A 23,055-nucleotide genomic window follows, 5' to 3' on the forward strand; every position below is an offset into this window, starting at 1 on the left:
TCTTTCTCTTTTTCTCCTGCCTCTAGCAGTAAACTATCTGGGAGTAAATGAGCCATGATGGATCAGGCAGGACACAATTTTTCAGCATGGAGAAAACCTGGCCAGAAATCTGAGCGGGTGAGGGCCTGGACAGAGCTGATCCTGGGCAGCTGCGTGGCTGTTCCTCTCCTGCAGCACATCTGTTGCATGGGGTGGTGTGTCAGGGAGGCCACCTCCCTTGATATGCCCACACTGGGATCAACAGTCCCCCCCGGACTTCAAAATGATCCAGAGCTGCCAAGCTCTAGCCTGGGAGCTCCCTGGCTTCATGGTCAATGGCATCGCCCCCTCAACAGTATCTCCCCGTGACAGCACATCCCACCTCCAGTCCTCCTGGAGCGCTCAGAGGTAGAGGTGGTGGACCTGGAAATGATGCCGTGTCAGCTAGACCAGTGCAGCATTTCCGAATCGGATGGTGTCTCTCCAGAGTCTGTCAGCTCAGGTTATCCATGAAGCCGTGACACCTGATTGCTACGTGTCACCACGGTGTCCCTGTTCCTTCCCAACTCAATACCTCCTTTTCCTCAGTTAACAAATGGATTGTGAACCATTCAGGTCACTGGATGGGTGCTGGTGGCTTTGATAAGTGTTGGGTAAGGTCACAGTCTGTAGGCAAGTTGGGATGGGAATTCTGGGCACGTCCTGCTGGCCTGGACAGTGAAGACCCAGCTTGATCTCCACGGTCTGTCTTTACACTGGGAAAGGTGCTGCCTGGTCCTTCAGTTGTCACCCATAACATGTGGCACATCCCCACTGCATGGGGCTTACTGCAAGGGTAACGTGCCCAGTACTGCAGCACCGAGGACTATAGAAGTACTTGACAGGGAGGGCTGGACAGTATTTTGACACATTTTTCAGTCAAAACCTCAATTTTATTTGGAAAAAAAAAAAAAAATTAAAAAAAGGCATTTTATTAGTGCATGACGTTTCAGACACGTCCGCATCTCAACGCAGGAGCAAGCCCAGAAGGCTGACGTACGAAACGAGGCAGTGGTGTGCAGACTGGCACCCAGCGCTGGCCGGGTCTGCCTCTGCACCTACAGGTCATTGCTCAATGACTTGCCTAACTCCTCACATCTCTAGGGAAATATTTGCAGTGGAAGTCACCAGAAACCATGCATTGTTTGTTTTGCTCCCCGCCAAGTCTTCTGGCTGTCCTCGATGACATCGCTGGCCTTTCCTGCTGTAAAGGTCTATATATAGGAGGATGCTTGATGCAGGTCGTCTTCAGAAGACAGGGACATCGGCTGGAGACAGCCCCGCACTCGAGAGCTTGGTCAGGTAAGAGCAAACTTATTCCTCAGGTAAGAGCAAACTTATTCCTCAAAGAGAGTGCTCTTAGCTTCTGCAAATCCGGCTGCTTCCCAAAGGAGAACCCTTAGTGTTCGTTTGGGAGCATTGGCTTTTTAACAAAAACTGTTGTTCTTGCCTGCTGCCTGCCTGAATTGTGCTCCAACAAGTAAAACGTGCGCTGGATTTCACTACGAGGTCCTCAAGAACAGACTTGCATGTTCATTGTTTCTGGAGTCCTTGAAGAAGAAAGGGTATTTCATGGTTTTCATAAACAATTATCCCTGAAATTATTATTGGTATAACTCTATTATCTGAGATAAATTTTTAGCTAAGGTGAATTAGACCTCTCACACTTGTGTTGATCCCTTTTTGTTGTACTATTTACATTTAAATAGATTTGAGGCAATGAAGTCCATTGTGGTTCTTTAAAAATAAAAAAGCTACTTCAATTTGTAGGTCCCAGAGAAATATTTCAGTGACAATGAAACTTTAAAATTTATTTTCTCCATCTTACAATTCTAGCAAAAACTGCTTTTATGCAGGGGGAATCCTCAGATGTTTGATGCTTGTGAAGAGATCATGACATTCAAACACGGAGGTGCTCTCCTTGCCAGCTGTGTCGGTGCATTTGTCCTGTGCAGATGCCATTGATCTTTCTGTGACCAGAGATGCTTGTGTTGTCAGAAATGTCCTATTTTCCCATCATGTGGGATACAGGGTCTTGTTTCTTGGAGAAATTCCCACCCAGAACAGATGCACCCCAGATCATTCAGATCGGTCACCAACATTGCTCACCGGCACTGGGGGATTACAGCAGGAACGACTGAACAACCAATTGCTTTTCACTTGGCTGCTGTGACAGTCGGTCCTTGGAGCAATTGGGGTTGAGGTTCTGGTTCCTCCTGCAGGAAGGTCCCATCAGGAGTTTCACTGTGCTCACTGGTGTGGTGAGGAGGCAGGAGAGTTGCCAGCAGCTTCCTCTCTGATTTTGTTTTCCCTGACAGGCATTCCTCCTTTTTCTTTCCTCCCTCCTCCTTTCCTCCTTCCCTCCTTCCCCTGCCTTGTGCTCACTGGCCCAGCATTGCACTGATGCCAATCACTTTCTACAGTTCTGGAGACCAAAGATGACTGGGTTCTTGGCCATTTTCCTCCTCTGCAGCCTGCTGACCCCTTCACAAGGACTTGCAATCACGCCCTCAGCTGCCAAAGAGGGTATAGATGGTAAGTGTATGGAAGAGCCGGGATTTGAGACCAGTCCTGCTCTTCCTGTCTCTTGGCCATGCTCAGAAAATCAGAAGCTGGTCCAGATTCCTTCAGCAGTAGTGGCAATGTTGGTAATTTGCATTTGTAAAGCACTTTGGCGGTGGCGTTTGGATACTTTACAGTGGCTGGTGCCACCAGCCCTATTGTATGAAGAGGGAAATAGAGGGACAGTGGAGGGGAAGGAGCAGCCAGGCTGACACAGCATGCTTGTGTGCTGTGTCCACATAGATCACAGTGACCTCTCATCTTTTTTTTTTTTTTTTTTCAGATCTTAACAGTACACGAACAAAACGTGACCTCCAGAAGCTTCAAGGTGGACTCCCTGGCAGCAATCTGCTTGGTGGTCTCCTTGAAAAAGATAATCCTCTTGACGGAGTCCTTGGTGGAGACGGTGTCCTTGGTGGTCTCCTCAGCAGAGATGGTGCTGTTGGCAGTCTCCTTGGCAGACGTGGTCTCCTTGGCAGAAATGGTGCTGTCGGTGGTCTCCTTGGTGAAGATGGTGTCCTTGGTGGTCTCCTTGGAAAAGATGGTGTCCTTGGTGGTCTCCTTGGAAAAGATGGTGTTCTTGGTGGTCTCCTCGGTAGAGATGGTGCTGTTGGAGGTCTCCTTGGTGGAGATGGTCTCCTTGGTGGAGATGGTCTCCTTGGTGGAGGTGGACTCCCTGGCATAGATGGTGTCCTTGGTGGTCTTGGTGCAGATGGTGCTGTTGGAAGTCTCCTTGGTGGAGATGGTCTCCGTGGAAAAGACGGTGTCCTTGGTGGTCTCCTCGGCAGAGATGGTGCTGTTGGAGGTCTCCTTGGTGGAGGTGGTCTCCTTGGTGGAGGTGGACTCCCTGGCATAGATGGTGTCCTTGGTGGTCTTGGCACAGATGGTGCTGTTGGAAGCCTCCTTGGTGGAGATGGTGTCCTTGGAAAAGACGGTGTCCTTGGTGGTCTTCTCGGCGGAGATGGTGCTGTTGGTGGTCTCCTTGGAAAAGATGGTGTCCTTGGTGGTCTCCTTAGTGGAGATGGTGCTGTTGGGAGTCTTCTTGGTGGAGATGGTGTCCTTGGTGGTCTCCTTGGCCAAGATGGTCTTGTTGATGATCTCCTTGATGTTCTTAGTAGTCTCATTGGCAAAGGTGGTCTCCTTGGCAAAGATGGTCTTGTTGGCAATCTTCTTGTAAAAAACGGTGGAGTTCTCACAGGGTGAGTGAGAGTGGGAGACGCGTGTCCCTGAACAGCCCTTGGTGTGTCTGGGTCACCCTGGGGCAAGGAGGCTCTGGTCTGGAGCCTGCTGGCTGAACACACGGGGCCCCTCTTTCCCCTCCCGGGGCAGGTTCATAAAGGGGGGGTTCAGGTGTTGGGGGTTTCTGTATGTGCCACAAGCTGCTCGTGGCTGGTGGGGATCCCTGCTGACCCTGGGCAGCGAGGACCCCAAGACCACGGCTCTGCAATCAGCCGCAGTGCTGGGGGCTGAGGGCACGGGGCATCCACTGGACCAATGTGCTACTTGCTGCCTTTTCCTTGTTTCAACCATATTCAGGATGAAAATTGTGAACAACACCCTCCCCAAAATAAGTGTGCGCTCCCTTCCAGGCTTTGGGCACCAGGTGGGCTTCAACACCCAGCTGCTGGTCGAGAGCACCAGGTACGGCGTGTCTGGCAGGGGCACGGCTGGGGGCTGGGGGTCGCCTCCTCTTTGGAAAGCAGATGGCCAGGAAATTCCCTGAGCCACGTGTGGTGTTTCCCCCCGTGCAGCACGCCGGGCAAGGCGCTCTGCGTGCAGGTGGAAGCAGATGCGGTCATGCTGGTCCAGGACAAGTTGGAGTCTCTTCAGAACAATGAGGACTGCAAGACTTCCGACATAACGATCCGTGTGAGGTAGGAATCCGTGTGAGGTGTCACCCGTGGGAGGGTGGCATCCGTGTGAGCAGGGTGCTCATGGCCAGCACGTGGCCCCTGTGGCAGTGGGGGCCTTGGCCGCTGTTGGCCATCGAAGGCAGTGCTTCCTTGCCCAACGCCTCGGAGAGTGAACTACCCGGCTGCCGGCCTCAGAGGGGAACTCCTGACCATTCTTTTAAAGTTTGGGCTCAAGAAAGAATATTTCCAGTTTTTGCTGGGTACCTAGCACCAGGCTGGCTTCAGAGGGCTCAGTTTTGGTAATATTTTAGCACTGAATATGGCCCTGGACAGTGCAAGTGAGGCCTCGTATTTCTCTTGTGTGAAGCGCTCTTATTTTCCAGCCGTTAATCTACGCCGCTCTTTATTTCCTATTTTCCTGCTACCCAGACCCAAAGTGCCGCTTCTGGATCAGCCCTTAAAACGCCTCCTTAGTGATGCCCTGCGCGAGGTGGTAAGTCTACAAAGCAACCTTCACGTGAGCCATCAGCACGGTGTGGGGCAGGAGGGGCAGCCCCCGCGCAGGTGCTGTTTGCACAGCTGCGGGCTCCGTGGGGCAGTCACCCTGCCCTCTGTGCCGACGGCCCCGGCACCTCGCCCGCCCCGTTGGCTGGGCCAGGCTCCGCCGGCCAGCGGGCTCGAGCCACGCAGGGCTAGTGGCCACAGGGAGCGAGTCTTGCCCGGGATGTGAAACCCCCCCCCGGCTCGGGGGCTGCTCACCCACCTGGTGCCGAGCGCTGCGGTTACGGGGTGTCCCCCCCCAACCCTGCCCGGCGGCAGCCCCCGCCCGCGCGGTGCAGCCCCGGCAGGGCTCGCTTGTGCTGGTCGTGTCAAGGCAAGGGGTGTCCGTGGGTGCTGCGGGTCCCAGGGCTCTGACCTTCCTCTGCCTCCCCAGGGGTGCAACATCGTCAACACCAGGCTCAGCGCCGTGGGCTCAGTGCTCGGCTCCAGGACCCGTAAGTGCTGGCACCCTCCTTTTCCTCTTCTCCCAGTGAGCCTCTGCAGTTAGGGTTGACTGTTTTTTTGTTTTGTTTTGTTTTTTTTTTTTTTTCCATTGGGTAAATACAAATATTTTAACTTTGTAAAAACACAACTCTCAGCTCAAGCACAACATTCTGTTTCCCTTGACCCAGAGCAGCATCAGACAGTTTTTCCTGCAGAAAGCCACTTCAGGAACCGTTGATTTTACAAACAACATTTTTGCTGCAAAATAGTGCTTTCTAGAGGCTCATCCAGCTGGGAACACTGAGCAGGAGCCAGCGCTGGTTCCGATACCTCTTGGGACCGCTGGCTTTGGGAGCATCCCCCTCTCACTGCAGCCTAAAAGCTCCTCCCTGTGTCCCACAGCTGCGCTCCCGCTCGGGGCTCTGGGGGACCTGCCCCCCTTTTCCATCATCAGCGACAACGCAATCCAGATGGATCTAAATGTAAGTGCCACCACTTCCCTGGCCCCAAACCCTTTGACTTAATGAGTTTGGGTAATTCACCTGAATGCGGTGGCTGTTTGTCGAAGGCTTCTATTATCCCAGCTGCCTTCAGAGGAGCATTTGCCGGGAGATGCTGATGAGCGCGGTCTGGCTGTGTCCGTGCTAACGCCACCACTGGGTCTCTACCTTATTTTTTACTTGCTAATTCCTGAGGGTAGCATGAGCCACATTGGCTTGATACTGCTTAATCAAGCATAATTGTAGCACTCTCATAGTTGTTAATCGAAAAAGCTTAATTTCATAGAGGGGCAGTGATCACCGTTCACGAGCAGGCTCCATTTATAAGTGGTTTGTAAAAGTTTGGTAGGTAATCGCTAGGGACCATAATCAGGCCAAAAATATTGGCAATGCTGGCCCCTCCGATGGGGAGATGCCAGTGCGTTAAAGGGAAAGCTGTGGCAGCTCCAGCCCTTGCTGGGGCTGGGACAGGCTGGAGCAGCCGTGAGTTTATTAAGGCGTCGATGAACCTCGCGTGAGCCTCTCCGCGAGGTCCCCGGGTGGGCAGGGTGCCCGGTGCGACCGCAGCCCTCCGAGCCCCGCCAGTGTCCCTCCCCTGCTCTGTCCCCTGCAGCTCCTCGTCGGGGACCCGGAGGGCGGCGTGGTGGCCTCCCCGCAGGGCCCGCTCGCTGCCACCCTGCTGCTGGCCACCGGCCACCCGCCGCGGCTCAGCCTCCCCCAGCGCAGCCTCGGCGTCCTGCTGGAGCCGGTGCTGGGGCAGGGAGCCTTCAACCGCAACATCACCAGCTCCACGGTGGGTCCCCGCACCCCTCCCGGGGGCGGGTTGGGGTCCTGGTCACTTTAGGGTGACCCAAGGGTGCTTGCCGCAGCGTGCTCGTGGGGTCCAGCCGAGCCCAGCGTGGGCTTTGCACGACCCCCCCCCCCCCCTCCGGTGCCAATGCTGCCCGTGCTGTTCCCGCAGGTGCCCGATAGCATCTCGCTGTCCACGTCTGCCCTGCTCCCGCTCATCCCCCAGGTCAGCCGCCCACCACCCGCCCCAGCCACACGAAGACCCCCTTGCCCTGACCCCCCTTGCCCCGTGCAGCTCGCCAGGGTCCTCCCCGGCTCTCTGCCGCTGGAGCTGAGCGTGCGGGTGGCCAACGAGCCGGGGATGGCCGTGAAGGACAGAAGAGCCACCATCACCCTCAAAGCCGCCATCGACCTCTTCAGCCCCCTGCTGCAGTCCCCCCAGAAGCTCCTCTTCTCCCTCGATGCGGTGAGTGGGCTCCTGGGGGGTGAGTCCTCCAAAACAGGGTGCGGGGTGGGTCTGGCTGTTCTCTGGCATCCCCTCAGCTTGTCCTGCCCTTACCATGAAGTACCTGTACTTTGGAATTTACTACATCTTCAGAACAGTGGTGCCCACTCCTTTAAAAATGCTCATAACCAAGTGTGAGTGAGATGTTTAGGGCTTAATACAAAATAAAGACAGAAAGAGTGAACCCTGGAGAGAGAGATACATGATGCCATCCATCCAAAGAATGTGATTTCTAGTCACAGACGGGTGTTTTTTCTCAGAACGGGTTACTTACAAATACTCTGGGTTTTCTTTTCAGTCTTGGGAGATATGCAGGGAAATAACTTCATTTCTCCCCTTGTTCCAATTTCAGGACATCGTTCTGAATGTTATCCCATCGGTCTCAAACGGCAAACTGCGAACCTCCCTGGCTCTTGGCAGGTAGCACCGAGCTCTGGGCTCGCTGTGGGCAGGGGGGGCTCTGCCTGGGGCCGCTCCTGGGGGCCTGGCCGCAACGAGCGGGGAGTCTGGTGTAGATGTGGTAGAGATGTAAAGGGCTGCTGGAGCTTTCCTGCCTCCTCCCAGCCCCAGCCTCAGAGCAAGTGCGTGTCTGAAGTCGCCCTGTTTTCAAAATCCGTGTGTTTTTATTTGGGTGGGACAAATTCCGGACCAAGAAAGGGTCTGAGCAGCATTTGGAAGGCTGGAGGAGGGCTGCACCCGATGCACCCCGACTCTGCCTTGTTTTTATCTTTTGTAGCATCAACGTGACACGGGCACCCCTGGGACTCAACCTTCTTGGTGTAAGTGCACACTGCCTGGGGTCGAGGTGCTGCAGCGAGCAATGCGACGGCCAGAGACTCTGTGTAGGGAAGGAGAACCAAAATGCCAATTCTTCAGTCATCACATTTCCTCTTCTCTTGGCAGAGGCCAATTGTTGTCTGCCCTATCCATCCCCTGTGCCCTATAGCACCGACACTCGGATGTCTATGTTCGCTCACTGGCAGTGCACTGGGGGTGCTGGGAAAGGGAGAGGAATAGTCAAGAAAAAATTGCCCAAAGAGCATGTCCCTGTGCATCCTCCCACCCTCAGTCCTGGAAGAGTTTCGCTGTGGGAAGCTTCCCAGCATTTGTGTTTCTTAGCGCTGAGCATGCTGCAGGGACAGGGACAGAACTGAACTGGGAAATAAGCCTGACATGGCTGGTGCCATCCCAATAAGTGTTGGTCTCTTCTTCACACGCTGACATGCATCTCCTTCCCCCGCAGGTCTCCCCGCTTGCAGGATGGCTCCAGGGAGTCCTTGGGGCTGCATACGTACCTGCCATTAACGGTACGGCCGGGGCCTGGGTCCCCTCTTCTCTCAAACTCAGCAGGATTTGGGGGTCTCCCCCTTCCCTCCCTGCATGTTTGGGGTCCGTCCCCGCCCTGTGACGAGGTGCGTTCACTTGCTTTTGCAGATGCCTTGCGCACGTCGGTCCCTCTGCCCAAAGTTGTCGGCACCAGCCTCAGGGACGCCAAGGTTGACATCACCGACGTAAGGATCGCCTTCCCCACGGCGCTGCCCTCCCGGGCGCGAGGGATGTGCCCACCCCGGGCAGGGACCTGCGGAGCCCAAAGCCCCGCGCCGCCCTGGCCAGCCCCCTCTCCCAGGGGCTGCTCTGGGTTTCCAGGGGGTCCCTCTGCCTGTGGGGCCCCACAGGAGAAACTCGCCTGGGGTATAGGGAAAAGCTGGTGGAAGCCTGAATGAGAAAACGGAATGTTTTTTTTTTTTTTTTCTGCTGCTTCTCCCAGGCGGATGACTCTCCCCACCAGACCCCACTAAAAAGATCCTGCCCAGGAGGAGCCTCCACCCTGCTCGTCGTCTGAGGCAGGCCACGCGCTGCGAGCACCACAGCCCTGCTCCTCTCTGCTCTCCCCAGCTCCGTTTTCCCCTGAGCAGCCCCCTGCGCTGTCGCTGTGTCCGAGGGGGACAGGCGACCGTCGCCGGTCGGCCAGTGCTGGCACGGCCTGGCATCGGGGTAGGGGAAGCTGCTCGGCTGGTGGATGTTGGGGGGGTTCTGTGCCCACTTTTTGCAGCCATAGTCGAGAAGCAGGAGCTTTCTCTTAGGCATAGGTTGGTCTCATATTGCTCATTTAATAAAGTCTTTCACTGCCTCTGTATTTCTCTCTCAGTCTTTATTTGATACGGGTTTCTGCCAGCACCCCTTTGTCTCCACGGTGCCCCTATGCCGTGGAGCCCACGGGCGGGCAGCGCAGCTGCAAGAGGAGGCTGGACCCACAGCGAGCAAGCTGGTACCTCACAGAAAGCGTTTCTGAGGCTCAGCCTGTGGCCCAAGGTGTGAAGCAGCAGCTCAGGTGGGAGCTGGGGTTTGGTGCACAGGGTGCCCCGCTGCCGCCCATCCCCGGCCCGGCCAGACTGATGGGGCCAGAGGACGTGCTCGCAGGGCAACGACGGTGTAGATTTAGCAAAGCCCTTACTGACATTTCTTATTTGGAGCCCTCGTTGCAGCCGCTGCAGGCGAGCCGCTCCTTGCCAAGGGTTCATTTGCAGCACGTCCCAGCCGGTGCCCGCCGGTGCTTGCTGTGCAAGGCTCTGTACGGAGCCAAGCACAGACGAGCTGAGCTAACACCTCCGTGCGGCTTTGTTTGGGAGCGTATTATCCCCTTCTTGTGTAAGATGCACCGGGTCGTTAGCAAGACATTTTATCTCACAGTGGTATTGAAGTGTTGAGAACAGCAGGGCAGAAGCGCCCTGATGGGCTGGAGCTGCCGTGGAGCAGCACGTCCCACCCTGCAGAGGCTTTTCTGAGGCTGCGGCTGCTGGGACAAGAGGGATGAGCCTCAGGAACTGCTTCGCAGGTCGAGCGTTAAATGAGATAAAAATCTCCAGGTGCTTTTCTGTAGTCTCCCCACACGCTGGCTGGAAACTTGAAAAATTACCCCGATGCGGTAGTCTGGGTGTGGCAGCCTGTGGGCAAGCGTTAGCGGGCACTGGGCTGGAATAAGCTGATTTTCCAGCACTCTTGGGGCCAGCAGGAGCCTCACGTGTTGCAGCCCACAGTCTCGGGTTCCTCCTTAGCTCGAGCTCTGGGCTCTTGGGCAAGAGCACTGCCCAATAACTGGGTATCCAATAACCTCTTGCTCAATGCTTTTCCCTGTTTTATGAATCTTTATTTATATTGGAATATGTTAAAACCACAAATGCTGCTTTATACACGCAATCCACTAGCCCAGCTTTTACAATTTAGGCATTTTTCCACTTTTTCTGCCTCAGCTTCGCTATATAAGGACCCACTGTTCCTACACGTTAAAGCAGAGGAGCCTATGGACAGCCGTAAGGTCTGCCCTTGACTGAGAGCTGAGCACTGAAGACCAAAGCCAGGCTTTGAAATTCAGGATAAGGCCAGGTAAAGAAAGGCAGTCACAACAGTGGTACGGGGTGTTGTAAGCTTGGAGGGACAGAGCCACCATTTTACCTACAAGCCTTACAATATACTCTGGTGAGCAAGGAAAAAAACACGGGAATAATACCAGTAATGGTAGAAAAGCAGGTAAGTAATTCTGGTTTATACTTAGTGACTAGCCTGAAAAATCAGCAAAGAAGGTTGCTATAGTAAAATGAAAATCCTTCTCTGAATTCAAAAATACATTCTTTTGACACAAAAAGTTAGGGATTTTTATGTTGCAATATCGTTTTATGGTTGTTATTATTATTTCTTTTGTTATAAGGTTAAAACATGCCGTTTTAAGAAGAAAGGCTTTATTCCAAATGCGAGTTGCTAGTATAATTGCAGCATTAATTTGCATCCCCATTTACAGGGTGGTTATTAGCGAGGGGAGCTCAGTGTAGTCTCTAGGTTACGAGTAACGATTTCACGCCGCAAGTTTCAAATTGTGTCAGGGCGAGCAGGGGAGGAAAGGGGCAGGTGGCTCGCTGGAATGAGCAAACAGGCGCTGGGGTTGTGCAGAAAACGCCTCGACAAGGTCCCTGCAGATGTGTGTGCAGACACCCCCCGCTCCCCTTTGCGTGTGTCCAATCTCTTTGCCGACAGTGGCTCCAACTCCTGGACTGGTTCGGTCCTCCTAAAGCTCATGTTCTCCATCCGTGGAAACATTCTCACCCCGCTCGCAGTATCCGACTCCCCTTCCTCCCCAGGGGGGTCACCCAGCCTCGTCCCGCGCTTTTCCCGTTGTCTTTGCCCAGGTCCTGCCAGCACCCGCGGCTCGCCCGGCCGAGCAGGAGACACCATGGCACCGGCGCTGGGCATCGCCCTCCTGGGCGCCCTGCTGAGCCCCTCGCTGAGCCAGCCCACAGATGCCGTCCTCAGGCTCAGCCAAAGCGTTTTAAGCGACGGTGAGTCACTCTGCCTCCTCGTAGCGGGACCCTGGGAAACAGGAACCAGCGGTGGCCCCGGGGGGGTGGCACGGTGCCGCCAGCGCAGCCCCATCCGCCGGCGACGGGAGGGGAATTGCACATGGCAGGGGAAGAGCACGAGGCTGGCGCGCAAGCCTCCCCCTCCACACTGAGCCCGGAGCCATTTTTTGAATGTAATTAAAATTTCAACTGGCCCGGCAGCTAAAAGGACATTGCTCGTGGGGGGGATTGCTCCTCCCGGGAGCCTGCGCCGCTCCGGAGGCGTGAGCCCCACAGCACCCCAATTACCTGACATTTAGGATTTACCAGTGCCCAACCCCTGCGCCTGTGCCGCACCATTCGCCCTCTTACTGGCGCAGCTGCAGATCCCTCTGTGCTTTGCGCAGGTCTTAACGAGGTGCCTCCCGGCCTGGATCCCAAAGCCCTTTTTCTGTCCTTGTGGGAGAAACTGGTAGTTGGGGGGCTGGGCTAGGCAGCGACGGCAACGGGGCGCACAAACCCCTCGAGGGCCCGTGCTTGAGGGGCACAAGGAGCAGCGGCGCGGGCAGGGGGCTGGCAGGCCGGGGCGGCAGCTCTGCCTCGCAGGCTGATGTGGGTGACGGTTCCAGCCCTTACAGGCTCCCTCGGGCAAGGCGATGTCCTCCAAGGTGCCCTCGGAGCGGTGCCGCTCGGGAGCGGGCGTCCCGGCACGGATGGACGCGGAGACTCGCTGGGTGGCCTCGGAGGAGGTCTCCTCGGCGGCGGTGGTCTGCTCGGTGGCATTACTGGTGGTTTGCTGGGCGGCGGTGGTGGAGGGCTGCTGGGGGGGCTGACTGGTGGTCTGCTCGGTGGAGGGGGTGGTGCTGGTGGAGGCTTGCTGGGCGGAGGGGGTGGTGGAGGTGCTTACGGCGGGGGGCCCACAAACCCTCCCAGAGGCTGGGCGGCAGCCGGTGGCGATGTCCCCGGGGACGGCATCCCCGCGGGGGCTGCTGGAGGAGCGCTGGGACGAGGAGGTCTGCTCGGTGATGGAGGTGTCCTCGGCACGGCGGGGATCCTCGGTGGCCCCGGTGGCCTTCTTGGCAGAGGAGGGCTTCTGGGCGACGGGGGGCTGCTCGGAGGCGGCGGCCTGCTCGGCGTCCTTGGGGAAGGCGGCTTGCTCAGCACCGTCCAGGGGCTCACCGGGTAAGGATGGCACCGCCCCGGCTCCTTGGGGGGGGGGGGGGGGGGAACCTCCATGCTGTTTGGGGGGGCAGTGGTGATGCTTCAGTCAACGCTCAGTTCTGGTCTGGAGCTGGTGCTCTGAAAACCGCTGCCTGCAAGTCCCGCCAGCTTTGCATCGCTGGCTGCAAAGGAGCCTCTTGGGCTTCACGAAAAAAGTTAAAGGAACCAGCAGTTGGAGGGTGCAGGGAGCTGTGCCTCAGCCCTGGGCAGCCCCGCCGCTGCTCCCAGGCCAACACTCACTGGTTCGTAACCAGCCCACTTTAGCTCTTACTTGAAGCCCAGCACCAAGCAGAAGCACAAGCAATGATAAAGCAACTAGTGCAAAGCTTCTGATAAAACTGGAAAATAACTAAAGCAGGAAAATAACTGAGAAAATCTGGTGGCTTTTGCCCTTTCTGGTCTAAACGGCCTCTGAGTCACCCAGCCCTGGAGCAGTGGCTCTGTGCGAGTGGCAGAGCCCAGTGGCGGGGTGCTGGGCTCGGAGCCATGGCCCGCGGTGTCCCCACGCTGTCCCTGCAGGCTGAGGATCGTGGAGCTGACGCTCCCCAGGGTGTCCCTGCGGCTCCTGCCTGGCATCGGCATCCACCTCAACCTCTACACCCGGGTGGCCCTCAATGCCAAGTGGTAGGTCGGGCCGGTGCTGGTGGCAGCATCACAACCGGGGTCCCCGGCGGGGGGGGACACTGCTCCTCTTGGCCGGGAAGCGGCTGCTCCTCTGAAGGTGTCTCCCTTCCCCTTGCGCAGCCTCCTGGGCCTGCTCGACATCGCGGTGGAAGTGAACATCACGTCAAGGGTCAGGCTAACCACGGACGGCACGGGCTGCCCCAAGCTGGTGGCAGAAAGATGCGATACCCTCCTTGGTGGCATTAAAGTCCGACTCCTGAGAGGGTGAGTGATGGAGGTGCCCTCCTCTGCCGGCGCGAGCCGCCTCGCCACCGATGCTGCAGAGCAGCAAACACACGAGGACATCTCCCCACGGTGCAGCCCCACGGGTGACAGTGACACCGGCAGCCGCTGTCCCTGCAGGTGGCAGGTGCCCACCAGCCATGCCACGGGGCTGAGCAAAGGAGGTCCCTGTGTGCCCCTCGCACGTTGCACCCGTGGGGCGTGTTGTCCCAGAGGGCTGCACCGCCCCACGGCAATCCCCGAGGGACTTCTCTGCCCCCTGTGCCACATTCACGGGTCACTTTAACTGACAGCGCACGAGGGCTTCTGAGACGTAAGCACATGGTGTGTTAATCATAGGAACCACGTGGGCTCAGGTTGTTTCTGCTCATTTAAGGAGACACTAATAGATAAAAGGCAGCAATAAATTTCCCACTGGTTATTTTGGGATGCAAATTACACTTATCTCATGCAAAATCCAAGCATTCACAATTCACTTTGCTGCTGCAATTGCCTTGCTCCGGGAGGTCTGCGCTCTGCGCTATTCACAGGGAATTGTTTAACAAGACCCATTTACTTTGCAGCAGGTTTTTTTTTCATGGTGCTCCTTTATTTTTTCCACAGCCTGCTCCCAATTGTAGATAATTTATTGGCAAGTGTCCTGAACAGACTTCTTCCTAATCTGGTAAGTCAGAGTAAACCCCCTTCCCCCTGCCCCAGAAAGGAGCAGTGAGTCTGAAGAGCTGCGGCACGGCTCCCCGCGGCATCGCTGGCGTCCCAGAGCTGCTGCGCCCACCCGCCCACCCGGCGCTTTGGGATTCGTGGGGGGCACGTGCCGTGTCTCCATCTGCTTGGGAGAAGCTGCCGCCTCCTCCCAGGTGCGAGGTCAGCCAGCCCGGTGCAGGGCTGCCCAAGAGCCTCGGCGTTTCTAATGGTGCTCTGGAGTGTGTTATGTGCTAATTGGATCTCCCCTCCCTCCTGAAAGCCCCAGGGTCTCTCCAGCCGTCCCACGTGGGCTCCAGGCCCCAGCCCTCACCCTGCTCCTCTGCCGAGGGGCGAGGACGTGGGGCGAAGGCGAGGATGCAGCCCCGTGGGGTCCCCGGCGGGTGCTCCCGGCCCCGGGGAGAGCGCGGCAGAGCCGAGCTGGGCAGCGGGGCTGCAGCCAGCTCTGGGCGCGGGTTACTCACCATCCCGCCCTCGTCCTTGCAGCTCTGCCCCGTGGTCGACGTCGCCCTGGGACTCGTCAACGACAAGCTGGGACTTGTGAACTGTAAGTACTTGGCGGTCCCGCGCCTTGCCCCTCGTATCACCTCTGCTCCTGTGACGCTTTCCCCTCCGCTGCTGCACCCCAGGTGGAACGAGCAACCCCCCCCCCGGACCCCCAGCAGCTCCCCGGGCAGCAGCCAGGGAGCAGTGCCCCGGCACGCCCTGGGATGCGCTCCCCTCCCCACATCTCTCCTGTCCCTAACCATGGACAGAAGGACCCCTGGGTGGCATCAAAGGGGGGGCTGTGAGCTGCCCCCGCCATGTGCAGCAGCAGCACAAGCTGCTCGTTAGGGAAACAACCTCTGCTGTGGCATTACCGCTCGGCACGGAGCACTCCGAGCCGGGGCCCGAGTTCACCTGCAAGCCAAGGGCTGTTCTGGAAGGAGAAGAGCTGCTGGGCAGGGGAGCGGGGGTTTGCACCTGAGCCCAGCAGGGAATCGCTGACTCCTCTGCTCTCCCCCCAGCGCTGGTACCCCTGGGTTTGCTGGGCAGTATCCAGTACACTGTGTCCAGCCTCCCCCTCGTCACCGGCCACTTCCTAGAGGTAGACTTGAATGTAAGTCCTGCACCTTCTCCTCCATACACGAACAAAGGTTGGGATATTTCCCTTGGGTTTGGGAAGGTCTCGCCGGGCCACCTACACCTGAGCAGGGGCTCCAAGGTCTCTGCGGAAAGCTTGGGGAGGTCCTGGCTCCGTGCCCTGCTCTTACCGCTGCTGCCGTCATGGGAGAGCGCGGCGGGATTTGCATTTCACGAAGTTCTGGAGAAGGAAGTGTCACGGGGCCCGACTTGGCCGTGCATGCAGCGATTTCACACGGAAGGAACATGAAGTTAACCGTAAAGGCAAATATTGCAAACATTTCGGACTGTGCTTCCTTCCCCTGTACCTCCAGACTATCGTCAGGCAAGCGGCGGGAGGCCTGGTGGACTATCCACTGGGAAAGCCAGAAACTGTCCCCACACTGCCACGGGTCCCCATGCCACCCCTGCCCCCCATGGCGGCCACCAGCTCCTCCCAGTTGGGCCTCTCGGTGACCTTCCTCAGCTCGGTGCTGGCTGTCCTGCAGAAGGAGGGTGCCCTGGACCTGGCCATCTCCACCGGCACGGTGAGTGGGGCGCACCGCCCAGCTCCGGGGCTGGAAGGGCTCGGCGCTGTCGGCCGTGCACACCGGTCCCGCCTCCGCTCCTCTGCGCCGTTCACCGGGGGCTCTGCTGTCTAAGCCAAAAAAAGCGAGTGAGAGACCATGTGGTAAAAGCCTCAGGCGTGCTGCTGGTGAAAGCAGGTTCTGCCGAAAACCGCCACACACAGGGGCAGCATTTCTCTCTTTGTCACAGTTTCCTGAGCTCCCACCACTGACAACACGGACCCTCGGAGCCCTGGTTCCTGCGGTGAGTCCTGGTTTCCCCTTGCACGGCAAGTAACCCGCGCAGAGAAGCGGCGTCCAGGGCAGGGGAGGTCTCCCTGTCCCTTCCTCCTTGGAGGCACCATCTCAGACATCCCGCGGACTTGAATGAGCTCTGACTTAGGTCCAAACCTGGAAGCCACAGCAGGACAGAGCCCGGCCTGTCACCCTGCAGCTCTCCTGGGTCACGAGGAGCCTTGCTGCTGGCCCGGCTGTGGGGCTGGCTGCTCCGCCGGCCGGGACGAGATGCTCTCGACAAGGCTCGGGGCATCCGCGGGGCTCAGCTCACAGCCAGCTCGGCTTCACTTCAGCCACCTGAGAGAGATGCAGACGGGGGCTGGAGCAATTCAGGCTCAGATCTGCCCCCGGAGCGCAGCACTGCGCAAATGCTGCCGGCACAGGCAGCCTGCTCTGTCGTTCCTGGTTACGGCACCAGTCGTGCCCCTGCCAGCAGTAACTTTCCATTTTTGGGTATTGACAGGTTTTCAAGGCATACCCCGAGCCACATGAGCTCCTGCTGAAAATTGCAGTTCCCGAAGCACCGGTGGTGACCTTAAAGAAAAATAAAGGTGCGATCCAGCTCATGGCTACAGCAGAGGTGATGGTGATCCATTCAGACGATGTCCAGAAGTCCCTCTGCCTTCTGAATATCGTATGTATGAAGGAACAACCCACGTGGAAATTCCTCCTGCAGTTTCCCCCTCCCTGCCTGGAGGGTGCCCGTAGATGGGACCTGTACCTGATGTGACACAGGTGGGCAAAGGCTGGAGGAGCCACCCCCGGCCCTGACCTCTCTGTTTGACCACAGGATGCCTCCTTGCTGGCCCAGTTTTCAGTCGAGGACAACAAACTGAAGATTAGAGTCAGCCTGGAGAAGTAGGACACTGGTCTTCATCTGGGGGGTGGCCAGGGGTGGCTGTGGGTCTTCCTGGGCTGTGTGACAATGAGAGCATCGACAGGACTGGGTCATCGGAGAAACTGCCTGGACTTTACTCACCTCTGCTTCCTCCTGCAGGGCTGGTCTCTCCTTGGTGTCTTCATCCATCGGTGATTTTGATGTAAGCAGCCTCAGCACATGGGAAATCTATTGCAGCAAGCAAAGTGCTGATAGATACTGGCTTGGGAGAAATAAGGGCCAGTTACATGTCATGGTTGTGTCGTGATTTGAATAGCACTCTTCTTTCACCTCCAGAGATGGATTTGTTTTCATGGATGATCCATGAGCAAATTTCAGAAAAAATCCTCATTGAGAAGGAGAGCTTTTGGGTCCTCAGAGAACCTCAGGACATCCCACACGTGCCCATGTTATCCCTGCGGGATGTGCTGAGGGAGGCTCATCCCTGTGCCTCGTAGGGGATGATGGCAAAAGTCGGGAGGAATACTGGGCTCTCCCGTGGCAGGATGCCTGCAGAGAGCATGTTTGGGTCCCAGCAGTGGTTGCTGCAGGCAGCTTTAATGTCAGGGGGAAAGAGCCTGTGGAATGGCATTATTTTGGGACTAAAATTTGACTGTAGAATGCTTAAAGCCCCATTTCTGTGAAATGGGGAGTTTGCGTCAGACGGGTGTGGAGCTGGAGCACCGAGGGTTCGGGTTGGGTTTAGCTGGTGTGAACGGAGTGTCCCCTCATGCCCGAGGCCGGGCTGGCCGTGGGACTGGCACCACCGGTGGCACTCAGCGACCCCTCTCCATGTCGCAGGTCTCACTCCTGGAGATGCTCGTTGGCCAGATTTTCGACGTTGCTTTCCTGCCTGCAATGAACGGTAAGGAAGCTCTTACGCCTCGCCCGTGTACTCACACCTGCTAGGCTGTGCACGGTCCGGCAGCTTACAGAGGTGTAACTGCCCTCGCCGTATAGAACAGGAGCCGCGGGACCGACCCGCACTGGGGGGGGGGTGGTTCCTTTCACGCAGGAGTGTTTTTCCAGGGGGGGGGATGAACCTGCACATCACGAGACAGGGGTCCCACAGCCCCCCCGCCCCTCCCGGGCTGCTCGCTTTGCCAGCAGGAGCGAATGACGATATGTTTTGCCGAAGCACCAAGTCCCACAACACAAAACCTTTCCAGAGAGCCTTGCGCTCGCGGAAGGAGGGGTTTGCGCTCAGCGTGGATGGAGTGGGGGGCTGAGCCCCCGGCAGCAGCTCGGCAGCGACCCCCCACTCCCACCACGCTGAGCTGGGTTGGCTTGTGACCCGCAGGCGTGCTGGGAGCGGGGGTCCCCCTCCCCAGGCTGCTGAACATCGACTTCAACAGCGCGGACATCAACGTCATCGAAGTAAGTGCTCGGGCGTTCCCCGAGGGTCCCCCATCAGCCCCTCACCTCAAAGGCAGCGCCCGTCGCTTGCGCGGGGGCTCCTCAGGGGGAAGGTGACCCCTTTGCTTCTCCAGGATCTCATCGTGCTGTCGGCGTGAGCTGGGGACACCGGGCTGGGGAGGGACCCCGCTTCACCCCGTCCGCCCCCGGAGGGATGGCAGCCCGGCCTGCCCCAAGGACCCCCACCACATTTCTCTTCCTACCTAACATGGCAAAACAGCAGCTCGGTCTTTTCCATGCAAATGTTGCATCCCGCCTACATTGCTTGGAACAGAAGGAACAGAGGTGGTTTTTGCCTCCAAATGTTGTGTTTTGGACTCTTTTGTGGATGCTCAGAAGGATGCGGGTGTCTTTGGCGTTCTCACACTCAGGTTTTATAAAGTCCAGCCCTCTCCGCAGCCACAGCGGGTGCTCAGACTTGTGGGGGTGGCTGGGTCCAGCAAACCCCAGGGGCTCAGGCCAGACCCCACTGTGCTGGGGACCCCGGCCGTGGTTGGGGGGGGGGGGGGGCTGCAGCCCCTGCCTGGCTGCCCAGCCCCAGCTGTGCCCACCCGGCACCCCGCTCAGGGTGGGCAGAGAGCTGCCTGCCAGCAAATGCTGCCTTAGACCCGGATGTCTTGGCCTCTTTTCAGGGCCTGCACCCAAAGCTGTGGGGTCTCTTGGTCATCTTGAGGACCCCCCCCATGCCATCACCTGCCCCGGGCTTTATTGGGGCTTTATCCTTGGAACGTTTGGGGACACAGGGGTACTTCATTCACCGATGCCTGTGAACTCTGCATGAACCACAGTTTATTTATGCACAGGCTCTTTCCTGTGGTTCAGCTGCCTGTTGAAGCAATGAAGCTTTTGCTAATTTAAAGCTCTAAAGGCACTTATTGCTCTTGGGGCGAAAGGTAATAGCTGTGAGGGCTGTAATATTGCTGCCTTGGAGACTGCCCTGCCCCTGTCAGTCCAGATCCACCCTGAAAAACCACCCGGAACCTCACTCAGGCTTTTCTGTCCTCTTTCATGCTCCTTTTCTCTTCCCCTCTGTATTTATTTCCCCATTTGCTTTTATTTGTTGTCTCTCAAGCCTCCTTTAAACTGCCAAGATCTTTCTTGGAGGCACAAGCAATCTCCTGCGTACTTCTGGGTGACAGGCAGTTTTCACGGCGCAGCTGGTATGCCTTAAATCCACACACTCTTTAGTTTGTGATAACTTTTTTTTTTTTTCTAGTCAGCCTTGGGCTGTTTCTGTGCATAATTAGCTTAATTGGGAGGTAATTGCTCACCCCTCACTGTCCTCAGACCCTTGTGCCCGGCTGAACCTGATGGAGCATCCCCTGGGGAGGAGCTGCCCCAAACTGCCTCTGGGACCCTTGGCTGGAACTGCGATGCTCAGGGAATGGTCTGGGGTCTCTGTGTCCCGTGGGAAGGTGGAGATGCAGGGAGGAGAATGGGGGCTGACAGGTTTCCACCTCTCTGCCTTGGCAGGGAGCGCTGCCCCGGGGCTGCAAAGCTCAGCACCATCGGCCCCACGGCCACGCCAGGGCCCCACGGCACGCACGGTGCTGGTGCTGGTCCTCGCGCCGGGGTCTGGGGCTTGCAGGGGCGCACGGAGGATTTGCAGCCGGGGGGCTGTGGGTGCCAACACCCTCTCGATCCACTCCGAGCCGCTTTGGGAGAGCAAAGCAAGACAGACGCCGAGTAGCAGCAACAGCCTCCCGTGCCACGGCCCGTGGCCACGGCCGGCCACGTGCGAGGAGCTGCGTGGGACCTGAGCCAGAGCATCCCTTCCCCGGGGACGCGAGCCCCTGCCCCAGCACCCCAGGGGGGCTTCCCCGCTGGACCCACGGAGCTCGTTGCCCCCGGCGTGAGCTGCCTTGAGAGCCAGAGGGGACAGGAGGGGCTGAGCCCCGGCGCGGGGTGGCAGCGTGGCCCGGCCGGGCGGGAGAGCGGGTGGGCACCGCACCCAGCCCGAGGGGGGGGAGCCGCGGGGCTGGCTGGGTGCTGCCGGTCACGGGCCGGCGCTGCCGCGGGCGGCATCGGGGATCGGGCTGGGGCAGGGTTCACACTCCACAGCCAGTGAAAGAGGAACTCGCCCGGCCTCATCCTTCCCTGGCCTTTCCTTGTTCCTGCAGCGGGGCTGGATAAGAGCCGCTCCCGCAGAGGCCGTGGGCACCTGCATCGCCGGGCAAGGGGCTCCAGGTGAGTGGCGTGATGGTCCCGCGGCCCCTGAGCTCCCGCTCCCATTAGGCAACCTGCAGCACAGCCTAACTCGGCTTCAGAAGCCCCAGTTTTAATGTTTTCCTTTGATTTCTGTAGCAGCATTTAGTCATTTATGAAAATTATTTTTTAAAGCGTGTGGGGCTCTTGCTTGCCAAATTCCACGTTTATTTTTGTTGTTGTTAAGTTTGTTATAATGACTATGCTAGCAGAAATGGCTAGGACGCTTTTTCATGATCTTGGTGACCAGAATTCAGAACAATTTTCAGCTTCTCGGGTCTCATCTCAGCTGGTATAAAATAAGCATTTATCTGCAAACCCATACATGCGTTTTGCATGTGCAAGATGTTCAGCTCGCTTAAATGCGTGTGACCAAGGAGGTAGCAGCCCAATAGATATTGTTAATAACTGCAGAGATAGTTGTCTCCTTTGTCACGTATTCTCTCTGAGAGCTCTTCTAAAAGACCTGACAACCATTTTGGTATCCTTTCACAATGCTACGCACGTCTTGCAGAGACCCTCCAACAAATCCCACTGATTTTATTTGACACGATTTTCAATAGAAGCTGCTCAAGCCTCTATCTTTCTCTCCTGTTCAATAATCACAGCTACAGGAGCTGTGCATCATTACATGCTGATCAAAGGGAAAACGTAAAAGACAGTCTAGTGAATTAAAGTCTAATTTAATTGTGCCAAGAACTGTCATAGAGGGATTTTTTTAAAGTATCCGGAACAGATAAAGAAGTTGTTCAGCCTGACCTAAATAATGTTATTTCTCAGTGCTGAACCTCTGCAATCCGCAGCCTGTACATTGTTTTTCTCAGAAGACACAAGCCGGGGTGGCTGGCCCGGGACGTGGGCTGTGCAGGCGGGTGCTGCCTTAAACTGGGACCTACAGCAGCACCTCAGCAGGTGCCTCTTTTCATTTCTTTGTAAGCAGCTCTCTGTGCATAAACAAACACTCCACAGCGTTGGTTGCAACCCCAAGAAATCCAGCTCATGTGGGATCATGAGGTCCTTGAAGGTCTTTTCTTTTGACTAGAGGTAGATCAAATACAGGGAAAATGGGCTCTTTTCATAGCCTGAATGGAGCAAGATGAGAAAAACAAACAATCTGCCCACGGAAATGTGAGTCTGATTTTGGCTGTGCTTTGAGCTTTAATAACACAAGGTGTTCTTCGTAACAGGGAGAAGGACACGACTTTGACACACACCATTTTTTATCCAGCTGTGCCCCTTTGAGTGTTCTTCTTTCAGGGCCGTTTTGGAGTGGTCGGAAGCCATCTGTCTCTCTCAGTACAAGGTCCTCCTGCCTCATCTCCATCCCTCTTGCTGTCTTTAAAATGGGATTTTCTCCCTCCAAGCTTCCCAGCGATGCCAGGCACCCAGCTCTGCAGCGGGGTAGCCCAGCCAGGCATGGAGACATCAATGACTCTGGAGCAGAACGTCGCCGTGCTTCAGTTGCGCCCTGATAAGCAGAAGGGCTTTGAGCTTTCTGGGTGGGAAAAGGGTGCTGTGGGTCCTGGCTGGTCCCCCAGGGCTGGGGGTCGGTGCCTGGGGCTGTGTGTTCAGGGGGGGCCTGTCCCAGCGCCCCAGGGTGGAGCACATGAAGGATGGAGAGCCAGACCAGGCTGCTGATTCCAATGTGGTGGGACTGGTGCTTGGGCTGATGTGGGTCTCTCCACAGGTACCTGGTCAGGACATGCTGCCCTTCTTGTGTCTCATCTTTCTTGGGGGCCTCCTGCCCCCCTCCCAGGGCCTCGTCAACCTACGCAGTGTCCTTGGGCTGAGCCCAGTGCAACCCAAAGACGGTAAGCTCAGAGGTTTTCCGTGTTTCCCAGGGGAGCGTCGTGGCACAGGCGGCTGCGCACCCGCCTTGGTCCTAGTGTGTCCTGTGCCACATCAGGCTTGTGGAGCATCCCTCGGCTCATCAGGGACCTGCCTCCTGGCAGGCTCGGCTCCATGGGGAACCCTGCTTTGCACAAGGATGCTCAGGGGTCCCTGTGAGACCTCATGAGCAGATCAGCCTAACGTAGCTCAGCCAACATATCTTGTCAATGAAATCTTTCCAACAGTGGAACTCTGATTACTGACTGGGACTTACTTGGTGCAGGTCTGCTTGGTACTGGTCTTCTTGGCAGTGAAGGTCTCATCAGCAGAAAGAGTGGATTGCTTGGCACAGGCCTTCTTGGTGAAGGTGGGCTACTTGGTACCGGCCTCCT

General features: G+C 57.0%; 2 protein-coding genes across 2 annotated transcripts; both read left to right on the forward strand.

The window, feature by feature from the left end:
- Positions 1 to 1,280: 1,280 nt before the first annotated feature.
- On the forward strand, positions 1,281 to 9,336 carry LOC116964031 (BPI fold-containing family B member 4-like). Its single transcript, XM_042801086.1, has 16 exons — positions 1,281 to 1,320; positions 2,442 to 2,553; positions 2,864 to 3,779; positions 4,117 to 4,221; positions 4,332 to 4,454; positions 4,863 to 4,926; positions 5,368 to 5,428; positions 5,820 to 5,899; positions 6,531 to 6,710; positions 6,879 to 6,932; positions 7,002 to 7,172; positions 7,564 to 7,631; positions 7,948 to 7,990; positions 8,455 to 8,518; positions 8,646 to 8,722; positions 8,980 to 9,336. The coding sequence occupies exons 2-16, from the start codon at positions 2,457 to 2,459 to the stop codon at positions 9,052 to 9,054; spliced, it is 2,178 nt and encodes a 725-aa protein (XP_042657020.1). The 5' UTR covers positions 1,281 to 1,320; positions 2,442 to 2,456; the 3' UTR covers positions 9,055 to 9,336.
- A 2,100-nt stretch (positions 9,337 to 11,436) lies between these two features.
- Positions 11,437 to 18,806, forward strand: LOC116964045 (BPI fold-containing family B member 4). Its single transcript, XM_042801105.1, has 16 exons — positions 11,437 to 11,542; positions 12,172 to 12,600; positions 12,661 to 12,724; positions 13,283 to 13,387; positions 13,508 to 13,651; positions 14,273 to 14,333; positions 14,858 to 14,918; positions 15,379 to 15,470; positions 15,808 to 16,020; positions 16,250 to 16,303; positions 16,799 to 16,969; positions 17,126 to 17,193; positions 17,333 to 17,375; positions 18,014 to 18,077; positions 18,513 to 18,589; positions 18,703 to 18,806. The coding sequence occupies exons 1-16, from the start codon at positions 11,437 to 11,439 to the stop codon at positions 18,724 to 18,726; spliced, it is 1,776 nt and encodes a 591-aa protein (XP_042657039.1). The 3' UTR covers positions 18,727 to 18,806.
- Positions 18,807 to 23,055: the final 4,249 nt, after the last annotated feature.

Source organism: Tyto alba, unplaced genomic scaffold (genome assembly GCF_018691265.1).
Source record: "Tyto alba isolate M040663 unplaced genomic scaffold, T.alba_DEE_v4.0 Super-Scaffold_33, whole genome shotgun sequence".
In the NCBI taxonomy this organism is placed as follows: Eukaryota; Metazoa; Chordata; class Aves; order Strigiformes; family Tytonidae; genus Tyto; species Tyto alba.